The 22,355-nt window shown below is 50.7% G+C and overlaps 1 protein-coding gene across 1 annotated transcript in view; it reads right to left on the reverse strand.

Annotated features, from left to right (window-relative positions):
* sv2 (synaptic vesicle glycoprotein 2) overlaps positions 1 to 22,355 on the reverse strand; it is an 82,620-nt gene that overhangs the window by 13,465 nt on the left and 46,800 nt on the right. The window contains exons 7-11 of the mRNA XM_085972176.1: positions 15,633 to 15,713; positions 15,463 to 15,501; positions 11,672 to 11,761; positions 5,237 to 5,325; positions 1,082 to 1,221 (exon numbers count right to left, since the gene is read on the reverse strand). Coding sequence (XP_085828302.1) covers positions 1,082 to 1,221; positions 5,237 to 5,325; positions 11,672 to 11,761; positions 15,463 to 15,501; positions 15,633 to 15,713 — 439 coding nt within the window. The remainder of the gene's footprint in view (positions 1 to 1,081; positions 1,222 to 5,236; positions 5,326 to 11,671; positions 11,762 to 15,462; positions 15,502 to 15,632; positions 15,714 to 22,355) is intronic.

The raw sequence follows: 22,355 nt of genomic DNA on the forward strand, positions 1-22,355 counted from the left end.
CACACCAAGGATAGACAGACTGCAGCGAGAAGCAGGCACACCCATCTCACTGTAAGTAAATACCTAGCTTCTTAAAAGCATTATTAAAACATTCTTTACATGCAACACTTACATATGATGAGTATTATATAGTATAATTTAGATGGGGGGGGGCTGTTATTACTAATCCATTTCAAAAGTGATGCTTCAAACAAAAAAGCTCGAGAACCATTGGTCTAGAACTTCTACCATCCTGGGAGTCTCATGATGCAAGGATAATGGGGCTGTTGACTGATCATCAACCAATCTCCATCAATGAGTCTACACCAGGCCCAGACATGAGGTGAGAAAACCCTCAGTGGGGGGAGAGCTTTGGGAACCACAGGTTCAAAGTCACCTGTTCCTCCCGAGCTCGCTACACTCACCACGCGTCATGTCTCAAATTACTTGGTCCGAAAATGTTACTTTCTGAAGCTACACAGTTTACATTAGAAATCACACTGCAGGCTAGAATACATCAAGTCATTTAATTAAAGTACTGCAGATTTGCCCTCTCGCGAACTCTGACCCTCGTGAAGGGAAGGGTCAACAGGTCATGTTGACTCCTCCACCATTGATTGACGAGGGGAGGATATCAGAGTGCACTGCACATGGGGAAAGTTTACTGGGAACATGCTCCCTCCAGCAGAAGGTTTCATTTCCAAGCCCCAATCTTTGAATGTGCACAAACACATCCCAGTTAGGACTACAAGTCGACAATGGCTCGACAGAATTTCACAGCCCACGAGTCTTCCTTCATGTTTTTGTTGTCAAGCAGCCCAACACACAGGTAGTTTATTCAAACTCTACATTGTACACTGGAAATAGAATTCTCGAATAATCAGCTACAGATTAGTTTTAATAAACTTGCACTAATAATGTCACAGGAATGAATACTCAATACCATGAAAAGCTGAGAAACTCCCAAATGGAAAGGCGAGAGAAAGGGTAATTTAAAAAAATGTATGTGATTGGAAAGTGATGGTTCTTTTTCACCCCCCCCACCCCCCTCCCATCACATATCAGAATGAGTAGCTCCCATCAAACTCAAGTTGACACCCACCTATGGTTTTCACTGGGTAGCAGGTGACATTTTCCACACCTTCACCACTGGAGCGGTTCCAGTTACTCGAACACGTGGAACCGCCTCCAATCTCCATCCGTTTTAGCAGCTCAGGAAACCACATCCACAGACCATAATACCTGGAGTGGGGGAGGGAAAGCAGGGAAACTGTTAGCCAAAAATCCTCAGGACAACATAAAAAGAACTTGTCTTTCTACAGCGCCTTTCACGACCTCAGGACGTCCCAAAGCGCTTTACAGCCAATGAAGTACTTTTTTTTTTGAAGTGGAGTCACTGTTGTAATGTAGGAAATGCGGCAGCCAATTTGCGCACAGCAAGCTCCCACAAAAATCGTTTTGTGATAATGACCAGATAATCTGTTTTAGGCATTGGTTGAGAGATAAATATTGGCCAGGACACCGGGGATAACTCCCCTGCTCTTCTTTGAAATAGTGCCGTGGGATCTTGTATGTTTATCTGAGAAAGAGCAGACGGGGGCCTCGGCTTAAAGTCTCATCCGAAAGACGGCACCTCCGACAGTGCTGCGCTCCCTCAGCACTGCACTGGGAGTGCCAGCCTGGACTGTGTGTTCAAGTCTCGGGAGTGGGGACTTGAACCCACTAGCATTCTGACTTAGAGCCGCCAAATACTGTCCTGCATTGGCCAATATTAACTGCAAGAGTCAAAGTCTACACTGGGTTCATTTTAATTACTGATCACATTTCTACGAAGGATTTGCAAACAAGCAGTAGGCGTTTTGCCACAGAATGAATTGTGTGAAAGGTCGTGAACTCTGAACACGGCGGAGGCATGCATCAGAAACAGATATTCCTTTCCACATGGTGATGTGACTGCAGATTGTAGCAGATTAGCAGTGATTGATCCCGGGTCATCAGGATCCACGCGAGATCCACACACAACTTTATTTCACCAGCCGCCTCTTCCCTACCCCACCCCCCCAGTTCATTAATCCGTGGTGCCCTAAAGCCCGAGTCTGAGTGCTGGGACACAGGTCTGTGGCCGTGATCCTTCACATGTCGACCTCCCATCTGTGGCGATGCCAGATGATGTGTAATGGAGGCCAGGCACTTCCCCAAGGGAAGAGAGAAAAAAAAGATGTTCTTGCCATGGAAGGAGTGCAGCGAAGATTCACCAGGCTGATACCTGGGATGGCAGGAATGACGTATGAGGAGAGATTGGGTCGATTGGGCTTATACTCGCTGAAGTTTAGAAGAATGAGAGGGGATCTCATTGAAACTTATAAAATTCTAACAGGACTGGACAGACTAGATGCAGGAAGGATGTTCCCGACGGCGGGGGAGTCCAGAACCAGGGGTCACAGTCTAAGGATAAGGGGTAAGCCATTTAGGACTGAGATGAGGAGGAATTTCTTCACCCAGAGAGTGGTAAACCTGTGGAATTCTCTACCACAGAAGGCAGTGGAGGCAAATTCATTAAATATATTCAAGAAGGAGTTGGATATACTTCTTAAGTCTAAAGGGATCAAGGGATATGGGGAGAAGGCAGGGACAGGGTACTGAATTTGGATGATCAGCCATGATCTCATTGAATGGCGGAGCGGGCTCGAGGGGCCGAATGGCCGACTCCTGCTCCTAGTTTCTATGTTTCTATAATCTCAGGTAACTCTCACCTGCCTCCTAATGGTTCCATCTTCCCTTTGATTTTGTGGAGTGATCACAAGCACCAACCTGTATGTGGTACAGTGCATTGAAGCACCAATATATCAAACCACTATCATCACCCTGGCTTAGCTCCTGCTTCTAACTTAATCTCTTCAGTTCTTGCATCGTAGCATGGACCTACTGTGACCAAGTGCCTGTAAATCCCACACTTTCTAACTGCGGGTCCCCAGACCCATGAAGACGGCCAATTTGCCCTCAAGCCTCTGCCAGTATCGCTCTACAATTGGTTGGTGAGGGGGGTACTGGAGTGGCAGGAAGTGACGGGACTCCCCTAGGCACCAACTCCTTGATGAGACGTGGAAGCCCGATGGTGCAACACTCTGAAATGCCCTGCCCTATTCTTTTGTTAATCGACTGAAATAAATCCCTACAGAACCAGACAAGAGAAGAATTCACAAACACAGAGCTGCTAATTAGGTTTCTTAAACCAGCAACCTGATTGCTGGTATCGGGACTTCTTCAACCATCTCCATGTCACTAAAGCGGTTAAGGCTCCATTACTAGTAAGAAGCGCACTTAGAACCACAGAGTTGGGAATTTTAATTTTATTTTTCTGCCAATTTAGGTGGGCGATGTCAACAGTGACAAATACAGTAGGTTTTCAGTGTAAGCGCCCAGGAGGAGTATGGTGCAGCCCGGGGTCGAGTAAGGCACAGCCAGGAGGCAATGGAAAGCTCCCTCGACTCGGTCATGCACTAATAATGCACTGTAGGTACCCTTGCATTGCCTTCCTGCGGTCTGTCAACCTGCCAATTCAGGTCCAGAAGGAAGGGAGAGACTCTTCAGCCCACAAAGCAGAGCTGAATGGACAGTGTGCTTTACGCTTATTCATTGTACCACGCTAACAATCGACTGGGAACACTCAGGATCCATTCTAGCACGCTTCCCAAAATAGTGTTTTTGGAGGGGCGGGGGGGGGGGGGGGGTGGAAAGAGAGGGTAAACTCTATTGTATAGCTAAAAGTAAGATCCTAGGTTTGATTTGTGATGTGTGGAGTCTGCTGATCTTACAGGTGCCAGTAAGGGAGCTACAATTAGCCTCAGTACATTAGAGATGGGAAATTAGCCATGCTTCCCCTCCCGACCCGTCCAGTGACCCCTCCTCCCGACCCCTGTCCAGTGACCCCTCCTCCCGACCCCTGTCCAGTGACCCCTCCTCCCGACCCCTGTCCAGTGACCCCTCCTCCCGACCCCTGTCCAGTGACCCCTCCTCCCGACCCCTGTCCAGTGACCCCTCCTCCCGACCCCTGTCCAGTGACCCCTCCTCCCGACCCGTCCAGTGACTCCTCCCGACCCCTGTCCAGTGACCCCTCCTCCCGACCCGTCCAGTGACCCCTCCTCCCGACCCGTCCAGTGACCCCTCCTCCCGACCCCTGTCCAGTGACCCCTCCTCCCGACCCCTGTCCAGTGACCCCTCCTCCCGACCCGTCCAGTGACCCCTCCTCCCGACCCGTCCAGTGACCCCTCCTCCCAACCCGTCCAGTGACCCCTCCTCCCGACCCCTGTCCAGTGACCCCTCCTCCCGACCCCTGTCCAGTGACCCCTCCTCCCGACCCGTCCAGTGACCCCTCCTCCCGACCCCTGTCCAGTGACCCCTCCTCCCGACCCCTGTCCAGTGACCCCCTCCTCCCGACCCCTGTCCAGTGACCCCTCCTCCTGACCCCGTCCAGTGACCCCTCCTCCTGACCACCTGTCTAGTGACCCCTCCTCCTGACCCCCATCCAGTGACCCCCTCCTCCTGACCCCCTGTCCAGTGACCCCTCCTCCTGACCCCTTATCCAGTGTCACCTCCTCCTGACCCCGTCCAGTGACCCCTCCTCCTGACCCCTTATCCAGTGTCACCTCCTCCTGACCCCTGTCCAGTGACACCTCCTCCTGACCCCCTGTCCAGTGACCCCTCCTCCTGACCCCTTATCCAGTGTCACCTCCTCCTGACCACTGTCCACTGACACCTCCTCCTGACCCCCTGTCCAGTGACACCTCCTCCTGACCAGTGTCCAGTGACACCTCCTCCTGACCACTGTCCAGTGACACCTCCTCCTGACCCTCTGTCCAGTGATTCCTCCTCCTGACCCTCTGTCCAGTGACTCCTCCTTCCGACCCCTGTCCAGTGACCCCTCCTCCTGACCCCCTGTCCAGTGACCCCTCCTCCTGACCCCCGTTCAGTGACCCCCTCCTCCTGATCCCTGTCCAGTGTGGCACCTCCTGAAACTGCAAGTATGTGTTAACATCAGGCAGGGAGAGGTTCAGTCTCGGCTCTGCTGCCTTCACCAGTTAATAGCCCATTAACAGTCGCTGTCAGGCCTCACAGACCAAGAATGGCCAAGGGAATCGCCCATGGAAGCTCCATGACTCAATGTCTTTTGGCAAGGACAGGAGAAAAATTGGCCGAAAAAAGGAATGGACAAAATGCAGCCCAGCTTGTTCAGGGTTCTGGTAGCGGTGCGACTCACCCAAATGAGATGCAGAAAAAGATGACAGAGAGAGTAATCGACGTGGACCGCAGTTTAAGGGAGAAAAGTTTCCTGATGGGATCCATTCCCTGAAAATAAGAACAGGACTGTTAGCAATACCCTTTGATCATGACTTGCTTCCACACAAAAGTCTGTACACGAGCTGCAGGAAGTAGGTGTCTTGTGTAAACCTGGAGGAGGAGAAGGAATTAACAGAGAGGAAGGAGCCAGTACTAGTTAGGGAAATGATTTTGGGCTGGGGAGATGCACTGCGAAGCCCCAGGGATCAGTGCTGGGCCCCTACTGTACTGAGTAAAGCCCCAAGGATCATTGCTGGGGCTCTACTGTACTGAGTGGTGACAGTATTAATTTTTTAAAAATTGTTTATGGGATGTGGGTGTCGCTGGCAAGGCCGGCATTTATTACCCATCCCTAATTGCCCTTGAGAAGGTGGTTGTGAGCCGCCTTCTTGAACCACTGCAGTCCGTGTGGTGAAGGTACTCCCACAGCGCTGTTAGGGAGGGAGTTCCAGGATTTTGACCCAGCGACGATGAAGGATCGGCCGATATACTTCTAACTCAGGATTGTGCGAGACTCGGAGGGGAACTTGGAGGTGGTGGTGTTCCCATGTGCCTGCTGCCCTTGTCCTTCTAGGTGGTAGAGGTCGCGGGTTTGGGAGGTGCTGTCGAAGAAGCCTTGGCGAGTTGCTGCAGTGCATCTTGTAGATGATACACACTGCAGCCACGGTGCGCCGGTGGTGGAGGGAGTGAATGTTTAAGGTGGTGCATGGGGTGCCAATCAAGCGGGCTGCATTAATATGACCAGATATCACACTCACTCGCATCAATGTGCAGATGGTCAGCAACCACCAGTGCAGAATCATGCAGGTCCCTGGCAGCCCGCACTCTGCTCTCTCTTTAATCCCATCATCTGTGCCAGCGCTACCAAGAACGTTACAGAGCATGCAACTGGCATCTTTGAAGCAACGCTCGACATGTCTCAAGAGTTATGGGGCCGTTTTGCAGTACAGCCCCCCTCGGAGCCTCAAGAATCATCATCTACTGCAGAACCCTTCTCTGCAAAGGGGCTCTCGTCACGGAGCAACAACGGCAGAAACCTGAAGCCGCACCACAGCAGCGACGCAACTGCGCCAATGAAGAAATAGCTGTCAAAACGCCACTGAATCCTGACCGACTGGTGCGCCAGGCGCTAATACAAGATACCCGGCAACGAGTGCCACAGATAACTGACGTAAGAAAACTACTAGGCACTTGGTTGAAGTATTAAACAAGGCTTTAATCAACTGTTTTTCAACATGGAGAGCTAGTTGTGTTAAAGAATGTCCTGAGCAAGCTGGGCCCATGCCCGAGTATTTATACTCTCCCTGGACAGCGCCACCAGCAGGCCGCCCAGTATTACTTCATAAGTAATTTCCACATGAATGGCAAGATTCATGTCAATAACCATTTCTGAAAACTGCCCACCACGTCCACAACGTTACTGTGCGTCAACCACTGGCTCAGTGGGTAGTACTCTCGCCTCAGTCAGCCCAAGCCCCACTCCAGAGACTCGAGCACAATCTAGGCTGACACTCCCAGTGCAGTACTGAGGGAGTGCTGCACTGTCGGAGGTGCTGCATTTCGGATGAGACGTGATGTGCCTCAATTATTCCGAGACTCGAAGTTAGCAGAACAAAAGTAAGGCTTTTATTAACTCAGAACATAACACGTAAAATAGAGAGATGTCTTCCTTCAGGAGGCTGATGCCCGACTGAACTTAGATTACAAAGGAGCCAGGTATGGGCGGAGCCCTGCACACAACCAGTTCCAGCACATTCCAATACATAATACATGAGGACTGGGGGAAGGGAAAAGACACAGAAAGCAGGCAGTTACAAGACACAGAAAACAGGCAGTGATGAATGGAATATATTTCATCACATTCACCCCTTCTATAGATTTAGTCTGTTCGGGGGTTTGATAGTCCTCTGCGACCGACGTGGCTGTTGTGGTGCCGCGGGTGTCAGCTGGGTGTCCCCGGTAGCCTCCTGGGTCTCTGCCGGGGGTGCCGCCGGGGTTGTTGAAGGGGTAGTTGGTGGGGGTGCCGTTGGTCGATGTTCTTCCGGGGGTGATGAAAGAATAGTGGGTGGGTAAGGGTTGCTGTGATTGTCGTCGCTGCTATTGCCGTGGTTGTTGTCGATGCCGGCTGGGGCGACGTCTTTTATGGACACGGTGTCCTCCCTTCCGTCGGCGTGCCGGACATATGCGTATTGGGGGTTGGCGTGGAGTAGGTGTACTGGCTCCACGAGAGGGTCCGTCTTGTGGCCCCTCACATGCCTTCGCACGAGTACCGGACCTGGGGTGGAGAGCCATGACGGCATGGATACGCCCGAGGTGGATTTCCGAGGAAAGACAAACATTCGTTCATGAGGCGTGGCATTAGTGGCCGTACACAATAGCGACCGTATCGAATGGAGCACATCCGAGAGGACTTCCTGCCAGCGGGAGATAGGGAGGCCCTTGGTCCTTAGAGCTAGAGTGACTGCTTTCCACACTGTCCCGTTCTCTCGCTCCACCTGGCCGTTACCCCGGGGGTTGTAGCTGGTGGTACGGCTCGTGGCGATCCCCTTGGACAGCATGTACTGGCGTAGCTCTTCACTCATGAAGGACGCCCCCCTATCCGTGTGGATATAGCTCGGCATACCGAACAGGCAGAACAGGCTGTTGAGGCATTTAATGACCGTGGCGCTGGTCATGTCTGGGCAGGGGAAGGCGAATGGGAAACGGGAGTATTCGTCCACAATGTTCAGGAAGTAAACATTGCGGTCGACGGACGGGAGGGGGCCCTTGAAATCTAAGCTGAGCCGCTCGAAGGGCCGTGTAGCTTTGATTAAGTGGGCTCTATCTGGGCGGTAGAACCGAGGCTTGCACTCAGCGCAAGTGCGGCAGTTCCTGGTCAGAGACCGAACTTCCTCAATCGAGTAGGGTAAGTTACGGGACTTTATGAAGTGGAACAGCCGCGTGACCCCTGGTTGGCAGAGGTCGTTGTGGAGGGTCTGTAGCCGATCCTCGGTGGCGCTGGCACACATCCCTCGTGAGAGGGCGTCGGGGGATTCGTTGAGGGCCCCTGGCCGGTAAATGATGTCGTACTCGAAAGTGGAGAGCTCGATCCGCCACCTAAGAATCTTATCATTTTTAATCTTCCCCCTCTGTTTATTGTTGAACATAAACGCTACCGACCGCTGGTCGGTAAGTAGGGTGAAGCGTTTGCCGGCTAGGTAGTGGCGCCAGTGGCACACTGCCTCCACGATGGCTTGGGCCTCCTTTTCCACGGAGGAGTGTCTGATCTCGGGGCCTTGGAGGGTCCTCGAGAAGAAAGCTACGGGCCGCCCCGCCTGGTTGAGGGTGGCCGCCAAGGCGAAGTCGGACGCATCACTTTCCACTTGAAATGGAGTGTTCTCGTCCACTGCCTGTAGCGTGGCCCGCTCAATATCCTGCTTAATGCTTTTGAAGGCGGCGTGGGCCTCAGCAGAGAGCGGAAAAGAGGATGCTTTCAAGAGGGGGCGGGCTTTGTCGGAGTAGTTGGGGACCCATTGGGAATAGTAAGAAAATAACCCCAGGCACCTTTTCAGGGCTTTGGGAGTGTTGGGCAGGGGCAGCTCCCGTAGGGGGCGCAATCGGTCGGGGTCTGGTCCAATTTCCCCATTCTCCACCACGCTGCCCAGTATGCAGAGGCGCATGGTGTTGAAAACGCACTTGTCCTCGTTATAGGTGAGGTTGAGTTTTTGTGCGGTTTTCAGGAACCTCTCGAGGTTCGAGTCGTGATCCTGCTGGTTGTGACCGCAGATGGTGACGTTGTCGAGGTAGGGGAAGGTTGCCTGCAAGTGGTGGTCATCGACCATGCGATCCATCTCCCTCTGAAAGACCGAGACCCCGTTCGTCACCCCAAAGGGGACTCTGAGGAATTGGTAGAGGCGTCCGTTCGCCTCGAAGGCGGTGTACGGGCGGTCCTCTGGTCTGATAGGGAGCTGGTGGTACGCTGACTTGAGGTCGATGGTGGAGAACACCCGGTATTGGGCGATTTGATTCACCATTTCTGATATGCGGGGTAGCGGGTAGGCGTCTAGTAGGGTGTACCTGTTGATCGTTTGACTATAGTCGATCACCATCCGTTTCTTCTCGCTACCCCTTACCACTACCACTTGGGCGCGCCACGGGCTGTTGCTGTGTTCAATAATGCGCTCTTTCAGGAGCCTGTCTACCTCGGTCGCGGTAAACCGCCTGTCCTCCCAGCTGTACCTCCTGCTTTTGGTCGCTATTGGCCGGCAGTTAGGGGTAAGGTTCGCGAATAGCGAAGGCGGCTTTACCTTCAGGGTAGCCAGACCGCACACTGTGAGGGGCGGCTGGGACCCACCGTACTTGAGCGTGATGCTTTGGTGGTTGCACTGGAAATCCAAACCCAAGATCACGCTCGCACATAGATTCTTCATGATTAATACTTTAAAATTATCATACACAGTTCCGTTAACGCACAATTGTACTGTGCAGTAACCCAGAATGGTCGATGTCTGGGTTTTATCGGCCATAGAGATGGTACCCTGAGCAGGGACCACCTTTAGGGAGAGTTGTTGTGCCAGTTCAGGGTGGATAAAACTCTCCGTGCTTCCACTGTCAATTAAGCATTTAACCCGGCACCCGTTTACCTCGATGTCCACCATTGATTTGGATAGCGGATGCGGCCTGGTCTGGTCCACTGTGACCGATGCCACTGTAGGGCCCTGATCGAGACAAGATGGCGTCCACGCTGTCTGCTCATAAGATGGCGGACCCCACGAGGTCGGGCAAGATGGCGTCCAAGATGGCCGCTCCCACGGCGCACACGCGGCGGTGGCGGGTTTTCCGGCGGTTGGTTTTCCGGCGGGGTTCCCTCTGCACACCTTCCCGAAGTGCCCCTTCTTACCGCACTTAAAGCAGGTGGTGCCTTTCGCCGGGCACAGGTTTCTGGTGTGCTTTGGCTGCCCGCAGAAGTAGCAGTTGGGTCCTTGACGCGTCGCGGCTGTCGTAGGGCTTCTGGGGGGAGAGCTGGGCCCCGCCGGTGTCGGGCTGCCGGGCGGGGAAGATGCCTTCCAAGATGGCGGCGCCCTCGGCGCACACGTGGCGGCGTGGGCGGCGCGGGCTGAAGAGTAGGCGTCCGAGTTTCTCTGGGCCATCTCCAGGGACCGCGCGGTGTCCGCAGCCTGTTTCAGGTCCAACTCCGTTTTTTCCAGCAGTCTTTGCCGGATGTGAGTGGAGCTGAGGCCTGTGATAAAGGCATCGCGGACAAGCTCGTCGGTGTACACTGCGGCTTTTACATCTCGGCACTTACAGTCCTTGCCAAGCTTTTTCAGGATGCTTAGGAACTCCTCCACCGATTCCCCAGGTCGCTGTGCGCGAGTAGCGAGTAGATGCCTAGCATACACCTCATTCGTAGGCTGCTGGTAATGCGCCTTTAAGGTGTTGCAGGCGGCCAGGTACGTATCGGCGTCTTGGATGAGGGGGTAAACCCGGTGGCTTACCCAATTCCGTAGCATTCCGAGTCTCATCTTCGCAGTGTCCGTAGCGTCTTTGACGGCTGCGGAATTGTCCAGGAAGAATTCCATACAGTCAAACCAGTGTCCGAAGCGTGCTGATGCGTCCGGAGCATGTTGATCCAAATCCAAACGTTCGGGTTTCAGGAGTTGATCCATAGTGTTGAAAATTGAGTTAATAAAATTGATGTGCCTCAATTATTCCGAGACTCGAAGTTAGCAGAACAAAAGTAAGGCTTTTATTAACTCAGAACATAACACGTAAAATAGAGAGATGTCTTCCTTCAGGAGGCTGATGCCCGACTGAACTTAGATTACAAAGGAGCCAGGTATGGGCGGAGCCCTGCACACAACCAGTTCCAGCACATTCCAATACATAATACATGAGGACTGGGGGAAGGGAAAAGACACAGAAAGCAGGCAGTTACAAGACACAGAAAACAGGCAGTGATGAATGGAATATATTTCATCACAAGACGTTAAACCAAGGCCCCGTCTGCTCTCTCAGGTGGACGTAAAAGATCCCGTGGCACTATTCCGAAGAAGAGCAGGGGTCGCTATTCCCGGTGTCCTGGGCCAATATTTATCCCTTAATCAACATCACTAAAAACAGATGATCTGGTCATTGTCACATTGTGGTTTGTGGGAGCTTGCTGTGTGCAAATTGGCTGTCGTGTTCCCTACATTACAACAGTGACTACACTCCAAAAGTACTTGATTGGCTGTAAAGCGCTTTGGGACGTCCGGAGGTTGTGAAAGGCGCTACTTAAATGCAAGTTTTTTCTTTCAATAACAGACAAACAGCAATGTCCAGGTTTGTATGTAATAAAATACGGCATGCTGGGAAAAGAGCAGCTCGGACACTGTACCTTCAGTAGCTGCTGCTTGAGCCAATCAGCACGACTCTCGTAAAACTTTGTGCTGCTTTTATCAGGAGGAGAGATCACCAGCCGCCGAACCTGGGAATCAAAGAAAAAGCAACAGAATCAGGTGCTTAAAGCAGTGAAATGACTACTTCTGAAGTGTTCAGTGAATTAGACCGTGGAATGCAAAATATCCAAATAACGAGAGAGAGAGCGAGAGAGAGAGAGCAGGAACGTGAGAAGGAGGGCGGGGGAGGGAGAAGGCGAGCGGGAGAGAGAGAGGAGGAGAGCGGGAGAGAGCGAGGAGGAGAGCGGGAGAGAGCGAGGACGGGAGAGAGAGAGAGCGGGAGAGAGAGAGAGAGCGGGAGAGAGAGAGAGAGCGGGAGAGAGAGAGAGCGGGAGAGAGAGAGAGCGGGAGAGAGAGAGAGCGGGAGAGAGAGAGAGAGAGCGGGAGAGAGAGAGCGGGAGAGAGAGAGAGCGGGAGAGAGAGCGGGAGAGAGAGAGCGGGAGAGAGAGAGCGGGAGAGAGAGAGAGAGAGAGAGCAGGAGAGAGAGAGAGAGCGGGAGAGAGAGAGAGAGGGGGAGAGAGAGAGAGAGCGGGAGAGAGAGAGAGCGGGAGAGAGAGAGAGCGGGAGAGAGAGAGAGCGAGCGGGAGAGAGAGAGAGAGCGGGAGAGAGAGAGAGCGGGAGAGAGAGAGTGGGAGAGAGAGAGAGAGCGGGAGAGAGAGAGAGAGCGGGAGAGAGAGAGAGAGCGGGAGAGAGAGAGAGAGCGGGAGAGAGAGAGAGCGGGAGAGAGAGAGCGAGAGAGAGAGAGAGCGGGAGAGAGAGAGCGGGAGAGAGAGAGAGAGCGGGAGAGAGAGAGAGAGCGGGAGAGAGGGCGGGAGAGAGAGAGAGAGAGCGGGAGAGAGAGGGCGGGAGAGAAAGAGGGGAGAGAGAGAGGGCGGGAGGGAGAGAGGGCGGGGGAGAGAGAGGAGGAGAGCGGGAGAGGGAGCAGGTCTCCTCACAAAACAGCCATTTACTATTCTGTGAATCTGCTTGCGCTGTCACCCTGGGCTAAGCACGAGTACTCATTCAGCTTTCAGATGACCAACCAGGGTTTCCACTCACTATCCAAGCATTCCTGCTGGACAGTGTACGTCACCCATTGTACTATCTGGCACTCTTTCTACAAATCAACAGTGCAGTTTGCTTTAACTGAAACTTGTGCATTCTGTAGCTTATAATCATACACTCTGGTTCTGCCTCTCTATGTTCACAATACTTTTCTCTTCATTATTTCTGTCTTGATCCATGTGCTGCACCATCTTTTTATTCCATGGCCTCTGTTCTAAATCCTGAAACCATCTTTCGCCAGCCTTCTCTCAATCTTACCTACTGCCTCGATACCTTGTAGATCCCACAGCTAGGCAGGAAACTCTACCTGTGGAGTCACTAAAGACTCATCCGGTGTCAATAACACTTCCTGGATTTATATTTCATGGATCTGCCTTTCCATCCCAATATTTTCATCTGCATCCAACAACAAGAAGTATATACATGGCGCCTTTACGGAGAAGGAAGATCAGCCCGAGTTCCAGTTCAGGATGGCTACTGACGAACTCCTGTTGGAAGTGTGTGTGTGCGGGGCAAGGACAGATTAGGCTTGGCCACTATGCCTGCCATGGAGGAAAAGCCTGCTAACTGCGTCCTGTTGCTATTCAGTCTAATCTACAAAGAAAATGTCGCCCGGTGGAAATCATGAAAGGCAGATCTGTGCCATAGGATAGAAATAAAGGGGGACAACAACAACTTGTATTTATATAGCGCCTTTAACGTAGTAAAATGTCCTACGGCGCTGCACAGGAGTAATATAAAACAAAATGTGACACCAAACCATGCAAGACGATATTAGGGCAGGTGACCAGAAGCTGGAAAGAAAGACAGATAGACTTGCACTTTCATAGAAACATAGAAGATAGGAGCAGGAGTCGGCCATTCGGCCCTTCGAGCCTGCTCCGCCATTCAATGCGATCATGGCTGATCATCCAAATTCAGTACCCGGTCCCTGCATTCTCTCCTGATCCCTTTAGCCTCAAGAAATATATCCAACTCCTTCTTGAATATATTTAATGAACTGGCCTCCACCGCCCTCTGTGGTAGAGAATTCCACAGGTTCACCACTCTCTGGGTAAAGAAATTCCTCCTCATTTCAGTCCTAAATGGCTTACCCCTTATCCTTAGGCTGTGACCCCTGGTTCTGGACTCCCCGGCCATCATAAACATCCTTCCTGCATCTAGTCTGTCCAGGCCTGACAGAATTTTATAGGTTTCGATGAGATCCCCTCTCAATCTTCTAAACTCCAGTGAGTATAAGCCCAATCGACCCAATCTCTCCTCATACGTCATTCCTGCCATCCCAGGTATCAGCCTGGTGAATCTTCGCTGCACTCCCTCCATGGCAAGAACATCCTTCCTCAGGTAAGGCGACCAAAACTGCACACAGTACTCAAGGTGTGGTCTCACCAAGGCCCTGTACAACTGCAGCAAGACATCCTTGTTCCTGACATCTCAAAGTGCTTTACAGCCAATGAAGTACTTTATTGGAGTGTAGTCGCTGTTGTAATGTGGTCAAAGAGGTAGGTTTTTAAGGAGCGTCTTAAAGGAGGAGAGAGGGGTTTAGGGAGGGAATTCCAGAGCTTAGGACCTCGGCAGCAGAAGGCACGGCCACCAATGGTGGAGCGATTAAAATCGGGGATGCTCAAGAGGCCAGAATTGGAGGAGCGCAGAGATCTCGGTGGGGGGGGGCTTGGTGGAGATCACAGAGATAGGGAGGGATGAGGCCACGGAAGGACTTGAATCCAGGGGTGAGAATTTTAAAATTGAGGCACAATAACAATGCTGCAAGTGTTTGGTCAATTATTACAGATTGATCTTTTCCTTGATGAACCTTACTTAACCAATCAATTTAAATTTTGTAACGAGCCTTTAGTGAAGTACCCCGATACCACACTGAACTGACCAGTAGAGACAGCGGTCAGCCGTCTACCAGCTTCTAACAGATGTTCGAGAGGGGAAGGATCTATATCTCCTAGCACAGAGGTCAATAACCAGGGGGCAGAGATTTAAAGTAATTGGTAGAAGGATTAGAGGGGAGTTGAGGAGAACTTTTTTCAGCCAGAGGGTGGTGGGGGTCTGGAACTCACTGCCTGAAAGGGTGGTAGAGGCAGAAACCCTCATAACAATTAAAAAGTACTCAGATATGCACTTGAAGTGCCGTAACCTACAGGGCTACGGACCAAGAGCTGGAAAGTGGGATTAGGCTGGATAGCTCATTTTCGGCCGGCACAGACACGATGGGTCGAATGGCCTCCTTCTGTGCCGTAAACTTGGATGGTTCTATGAAGACTCACCCTCCGCTTTCCTTCACTCGCGCAATTTGACTTTTTCCGTTCCGTGTCGGCATCAAAAACTCCCAGGTTCGGCTACGTCACAGGTCAGCCCATGTTACAGGTCAGCCCAGGCAAAGCTTCTCCGCTGTCCCATCACTGAGCCTTGCCCCAGGGTGACAGCAAGACCCCCATTCCTACATTCTTGTGATCCGAAATCACTGACTGTGAATTACAGGCAGTATTTTGGGCTGCGGCTCCAACACGTTCATTCACAGAACAGCATCCCATCTATTCAATTACACAGACGGAGCAGAGCTCCTAGAATTCCGAACACACGGTGTAACTGGAAATTCCTTTATTTGACGCACAAAGATCTCCGGCCGCGGTGGTGCAGTTGGAAGTGTACAAAGCATCGGCGGGTTAGAGCTTACCTTTGGCAAGAGTTCAGAATCCTGTACAGCCATTAACATCTGAGCAAAGAATAAAAAATAGCAGCGGAGTCAGAGACAGAGAACTAATGCACAGGAAAGTACGGAGGGCAGTGTTAAAGTGAATGAAGCTGCAGGAAAGGGACAGGTGATGAGAACTGCTGCTCGCTTACTGAGAAGGAGCGCACTGTCCCACGGTGATTCCAGTAAAACATACGTTGGAAAACTCGGAGGGCGTCCTCCTCCCGACCCGCCTGAATGGGGCGAAATAAAAGCAGTCGTTTTATTAGATTAATTCAAAGCCACCAATCCTCCTCGGTAATCCTCCGCCACCTCTAGCCCCTGCCCTCTGCTGCGACCTCCCAACACTCAGAACTTCAGCAGCAATAACTAACCCAGTCAAGGGAGGTGCTGAGCCCTCGGTATAGATATAGATACACACACACAACTTGCATTTAAAAAGCACCTTTAACGTAGTCCCAAGGTTCTTCACAGGAGCGTTATCAGATAAAGCTCGACACTGAGCCACATAAGGAGAGCAAAAGCTTGGTCAGAGGTAGGCTTTAAGGAGCATCTTAAAAGGAGGAAAGGTGGATATTTGCTGGGGGGGGGGGAATTCAAGCGAGGGCCTAGACAGCTGAAGGCACGGCCGTCAATGGTGGAGCAATGAAAATTGAGAATGTGCAAGAGGCCAGAATTGGAGGAGCGCAGAGAGGACATGTTTTCTTCTTGCGTTTCTGCACGTGAGGCATAAAAAGCTTCGGTGGGAACCAGTGACCAGGAGCAACCATGCACCTCGAGTCACAATGCGTCAGTCATCCTCACTGCAGCAAGCATCAGCACAGCTTCCTGGAGAATTTCAGAGAGCGGGTTTGAGGGGAGTGCACGCGGTGAAACTCAGCACATGGTTTGGAGCAGGATAGGTGGTACAGACGGAGCAGGAAGCAGCTGGCTAGCGGGCGAGATTGCATCCCTCCACAATGGCGACCACAGGGATCCTGATCATTTAAAGATGCTCTGCCAGGATTAGGAGTCATTGAAGAACGACATACCAGCTTTCATCAGATGGCAGCGAGTGTGAAGGATTCTGCAACTCACATGTATGGCACCTTCATTGCTATCGGTTTCCCTTCTTGTGTCTGATCATGTGTGTTTGCCAAGTTCTGACGAAAGGTCATCAAGCTGAAACGTTAACTCTGTTTCTCTCACTTGCAGCAGCGCTCCCTCTGCCACAGGCCCTATTACCAATCTTTGCATTTCTGATGAATGCCCAGACTCCCTCCATATAGGCCTTGGATGGTCAAAGTTCCTCCTTAGACAGGTATTCTGTGGCAAGTGACTCACCTCCTGATTCTCCAAAGCCTTTCCACCATCGACAAGGCACAAGTCAGGCGTGTGATGGAATACTCTCCACCTGCCTGGATGTCAATGTTGATAAATTTCTGTTCATTGGTTTGTCTTGTGTTCAAATCCCTCCACAGCCTCGCCCCTCCTTATCTCTGTAACCTCCTCCAGCCCTACAACCCTCCAGGAACTCTGCCTTCCTCCAACTCTGGCCTCTTGTGCATGCCCCACTTCCTTCGCCCCACCATTTGGCGGCCGTGCCTTCAGCCGTCTAGGCCCTAAGCTCTGGAATTCCCTTCCCTCTCCGCCTCTCTTTCCTCCTTTAAGATGCTGTTTAAAAGTAACCTCTTCGAACAAGCATTTGGCCACTTGCGCTAATGTCTCCTTTGGCTTGGCATCAATTTTTGTCTGTGAAGCACCTTGGGGTGTTTTACTACGTTGAAAACACTATTCAAAGGCAAGTTGTTGTAAATCAGATCCCTTCTTTGCCCCATTGCAATGCCATTATATTCCAAAGGGAACAATGGATGTTTTCACAGGGAGGAGACAGGGAAAGAAGGTGTTAACCGGAACAATTGATTTATGAAAATGGTCGACTTTGAAGGAACAATGGGAGGATTTGGCAAGTTAGCATGGGGTTGTGGAATATTCATGAGTCAGGAATGACTCATCGCACTGCATGTGAAAAGTGCCGATTTCATGGTAAAAGCGGCCAACTAGATAATCTTTATTCTGATAAATCAAACTTTTATTTTTAGCTTACAAATGTCAAAAATTGATCCTATAATATGCAAGCTTGGTTTTGCCGACCATGCTGATACAAAGATGGTAAACTATCATAGAAACATAGAAGATAGGAGCAGGAGTAGGCCATTCGGCCCCTCGAGCCTGTTCCACCATTTAATGAGATCATGGCTGATTATCCAAATTCAGTACCCTGTCCCTGCTTTCTCCCCATATCCCTTGATCCCTTTAGCCTTAAGAAATATATCTAACTCCTTCTTGAATATATTTAATGAATTGGCCTCAACTGCCTTTTGTGGTAGAGAATTCCACAGGTTCACCACTCTCTGGGTGAAGAAATTCCTCATCTCTGTCCTAAATGGCTTACCCCTTATCTTTAGACTGTGACCCCTGGTTCTGGACTCCCCCGCCATCGGGAACATCCTTCCTGCATCTAGTCTGTCTAGTCCTGTTAGAATTTTATAAGTTTCAATGAGATCCCCTCTCATTCTTCTAAACGCCAGCGGATATAAGCCCAATCGACCCAATCTCGCCTCATACGTCATTCCTGCCATCCCAGGTATCAGTCTGGTGAATCTTCACTGCATTCCCTCCATGGCAAGAACATCCTTCCTCAGATAAGGCGACCAAAACTGCACACAATACTCAAGATGTGGTCTCACCAAGGCCCTGTGCAAATGTAGCAAGACATCCTTACTCCTGTACTCGAATCCTCTCGCTATGAAGGCCAACATACCATTTGCCTTCTTAACTGCCTGCTGCACCTGCATGCTTGCCTTCAGCGACTGGTGCACAAGGACACCCAGGTCTTGTTGCACTTCCCCTTTTCCCAAACTATTGCCGTTCAGATAATAATCTGCCTTCCTGTTTTTGCCACCAAAGTGGATAACCTCGCATTTATCCACATTATACTGCATCTGCCATGCATCTGCCCAATCACCCAACCTGTCCAAATCATCCTGGAGTTTTTCGGCATCCTCATCACAGCACACACGCCCACCCAGCTTTGTGTCATCTGCAAACTTGGAGATATTACATCTAGTTCCCTTGTCTAGATCATTAATATATATTGTGAATAGCTGGGGTCCTAGCACCGATCCCTGCGGTACCCCACTAGTTACTGCCTGCCACTCGGAAAAAGACCCGTTTATTCCAACTCTTTGCTTCCTGTCTGCCAACCAGTTCTCTATCCAAGTCAGTACCTTACCCCCAATCCCATGTGCTTTAACTTTACATGCTAATCTCTTATGCGGGACCTTATCGAAAGCCTTCTGAAAGTCCAAATACACCACATCCACTGGTTCTCCCTTATCTATTCTACCAGTTACATCCTCAAATTTTTTTTTAAATTACATCTAACCTTCAAATTTGGAGAGGAGCTCTCCAATAAAACACACAGGCATCAATTAAGTAACTTAAGCTATTAGCAAGAGTTATGTAATATAGGTTTCGGCGTTGGGCGAGAGAGAGAGCTGCAGACATTGAACAACTGGACTGAACACCATCGGCCCATCCAACAGTTAACTACCCATCTGTTGGTACAGAGATTGGAGTACAAAATCTAGGCAGTGCTGAGGGAGTGCCACACCGTCTGAGGTGCCGTTTTTCGGATGCTCTCTCAGGTGGATGTAAAAAATCCCACGGCACTATTTTGACAAAGAGCAGGGAAGTTCTCCCCGGTGTCCTGGCCAATATTTATCCCTCAACCAACATAACAAAAAACAGATTATCTGGTCATTATCACATTGCTGTTTGTGGGAGCTTGCTGTGTGCAAATTGGCTGCTGCATTTCCTACATTACAACAGTGACTGCACTTCAAAAAATGTTCTTCATTGGCTGCAAGGACGTCCGGTGGTCATGAAAGGTGCTATATAAATGCAAGGCTTTCTTTCCTTTTACAATTACTAAAACACAGCTAAAGGCATCATCACATAGCTTGGGGTCCCAGAGACTGGCACACAAAGAGAAGCTCGACACTTCCACATTCCGCACGGTTTCCCTTACAGATCCGACACCGGAAAGTGCCCTGAACAACCAGTTGTGAGTGTAAATGGCGAGGTCATCCATGGTGGTTGCTGCTGTCCTGTGTCCCCCCAACTAGCCTTGAGCCAAGAGAGTGATCTAGTGACCCAGAGACCCGTTTAATAGCAGGATCAGCTCTTGCGGAGAAAAGGAATGAGACCACCTCCCCTCCCGTCCCCCAGTTAATGCAGTGCAACAATAAGGAAAAAGGAAGAATGAATGTATTTCTATAGCACCTTTCACAACCTCAGGACGTCCCAAAGCGCTTTACATCCAGTGAAGTACTTTTGAAGTGGAGTCACTCTTGTAATGTAGGAAACGCTGCAGCCAATTTGTGCACAGTAAGCTCCCACAAACAGCAATGTGATAATGACCAGATAATCTGTTTTAGTGATAAATATTGGCCAGGACACCAGTGAGAACTCCCCTGCTCTTCTTCAAATAGTGCCATGGGATCTTTTACCTCCGCCTGAGAGAGTACATTGGTAGAGAGCCGCTTGTAGGAACTTGGTGCGGTGCACAGAAGCGTTACTACATAGGCAATGTTCCCTCTCATTTTTTTTTTAAACCAGAGGACACAGATTTAAGATAACTGGCAGAAGAACCAGAGGCGAGAGGGGGAGAAATGTTTTTGCGCGGCGAGTTATAATGAACACACTGCCTGAAAGGGCGGAGGAAGCAGATTCAATAGTAACTTTCAAAAGGGAATTGGATAAATACTTGAAACGGAAATTTTTTTTTGCAAGGCTATGGGGAAAGCGCAGGGGAGTGGGACTAGTTGGAGAGCTCGGTCACAGAGTCGGCACAGGCACGGCGGGTCAAATGGGCTCCTTCTGCGCAGTATCGTTCTATTATTCTAACCAGCAAAGTGCTCTTGGCACAGATCCTAATCCTTAGTTGCGCCCTAGAGGCAGAGGCTGGTGCTGTGGTTGGCCTGGACTAGCACCACCTGCTGACTGGTTTATGGATTAGATAACCGAGCTTTGCAAATGAACTGCTGCTGCATTTGCATGCTGTCTAGACAGTGGAGGCACCTTGAAGAAGCCCTGCTGACTGGCACACCGCTGCCATCTTAGTCACGGATTACAAGCCCGGAAATATCAGCAGCCGTCACTCTCCTAACTGTACTGAGCACATAAAACGCAAGAAAAATGCCTTCGAATCTTTGGATAATTTGCACCGGTGCAGGTTTTCGCGGTGAGGAAACTGACAACCAAGCACATGCGCTGGCCAAGAAATTTGTGCTTCAATCAGGATTTAACTCAATGAATTTTTTAACAATCGTCAATTTGCAAATCGGTGCATCCCAGCCCATTTAATCATTTAGCCATTCAATCTAATGCTTAACAGCATATTTTGCACAAAAGTGATTAGATTTCTGTGCTGTGCTCCCCCCTCCCCCCCCCCCCCCCCAAACCCGGCAGTGCTTTGGCTATATTTAGTGTGGTAAGCATTTCAAAACAAAGTTAACTCCTGGCGCAGTTACTCATCCAGGGGGCACTCCTCCTAGGGGGTCGCTAGAGAGCATGCTCATTCAGCACCCTTTTCCTATTTGCTGATGCAAAGTGGGCGGCAGATCGACATGACGACCGTCAATGCCGTCTCCATTCGATTGGCTCTTGGAACTAAACAAATGGCAATTTTTTCCCAAAGTTTGGGAGCAATGGAGACTGTTTAGTTCCTTCTTCTTAGGCAGTCCCTTGGAACCGAGGATGACTTGCTTCCACACTAAAAATGAGTTCTCAGGTGACTGATGAGTCCAATGCAGGACCTCCAGTCTCTGTCACAGGTGGGGCAGACGGTGGTTGAAGGGGCGGGTGGGTGGGGTGCTTGGGTTGACGTGCGCTCCTTCCGCTGTTTGCGCTTGGCTTCCGCTTGCTCCCGGCGAAGAGACTCGAGGTGTTCGGCGCCTTCCCGGCTGCTTCTCCTCCAATTTGTGCGGTCTTGGGCCAGGGATTCCCAGGTGTCGGTGGGGATGTTACACTTTTTCCAAGGAGTCCTTGAACTGGAACCTACACAATGGGAGCCAGCGGGTCAGGGACTGGTCACCATAAGAACCTACTTACGAGAGAACTGAGTGCTGCAGTGCATTCAGAGGACAAGTCACTACCAAACAAAACATGTCCTTGTCCAAGACCTTGGTCAGGCCTCATTTAGAATAACAATGTCCAGTTCTGGTCTCGTCACATGTGGGGGGATATTGAGGCTTTGGAAAAGGGGCAGAGGAGGGCCACAAGATTGATTGCTAGTTTAAAACACCTTACTTACCCAGATAGGCTTATAGAGTTGGGACTGTTCACTCCAGAAAGGGTAGACTCGGGGGCGATTTGATCAAGATTTATCAAACAATGAATGGACTGGACTGTGTTTACATGGACAACGCGATAGATTAGGGAGGATCAGGGGTCACGCTTACAAGTTGCGCAACAGCAGAACTAGGCTGGGGGCAGTTGTTCTTTTCCCAGAGAATAATGGACCTGCGGAGCAGGCTGCCGGCTCGGGGCTGAATGCTGGCTCGCTGTATGCCTTCAAGGGAAAGATGGACCTGTGCTGGGTGGAGATCAGCTCGTACAAGAGGTAGGTGCCCTGTAATACAAGTCAGGTGCTCTCCGGAACTAGTTTTAATCGCTTAAAGGGGTCGGAGAGGAATTTTCCAGATTCTCTTCACCCTAATGGGTCTGGATTTGAAATCTGTTTTTCACCTCTCCCATCCCAGGATATTACATGTCTCCGGGTGAATAAGGAATGTCTGTATCAGATGCAGGACGGACCTCGACTGTATGGG

Source organism: Somniosus microcephalus, chromosome 32, assembly GCF_052327205.1.
Source record: "Somniosus microcephalus isolate GS21.2 chromosome 32, FLI_Smic_1.0, whole genome shotgun sequence".
NCBI classification, from domain to species: Eukaryota; Metazoa; Chordata; class Chondrichthyes; order Squaliformes; family Somniosidae; genus Somniosus; species Somniosus microcephalus.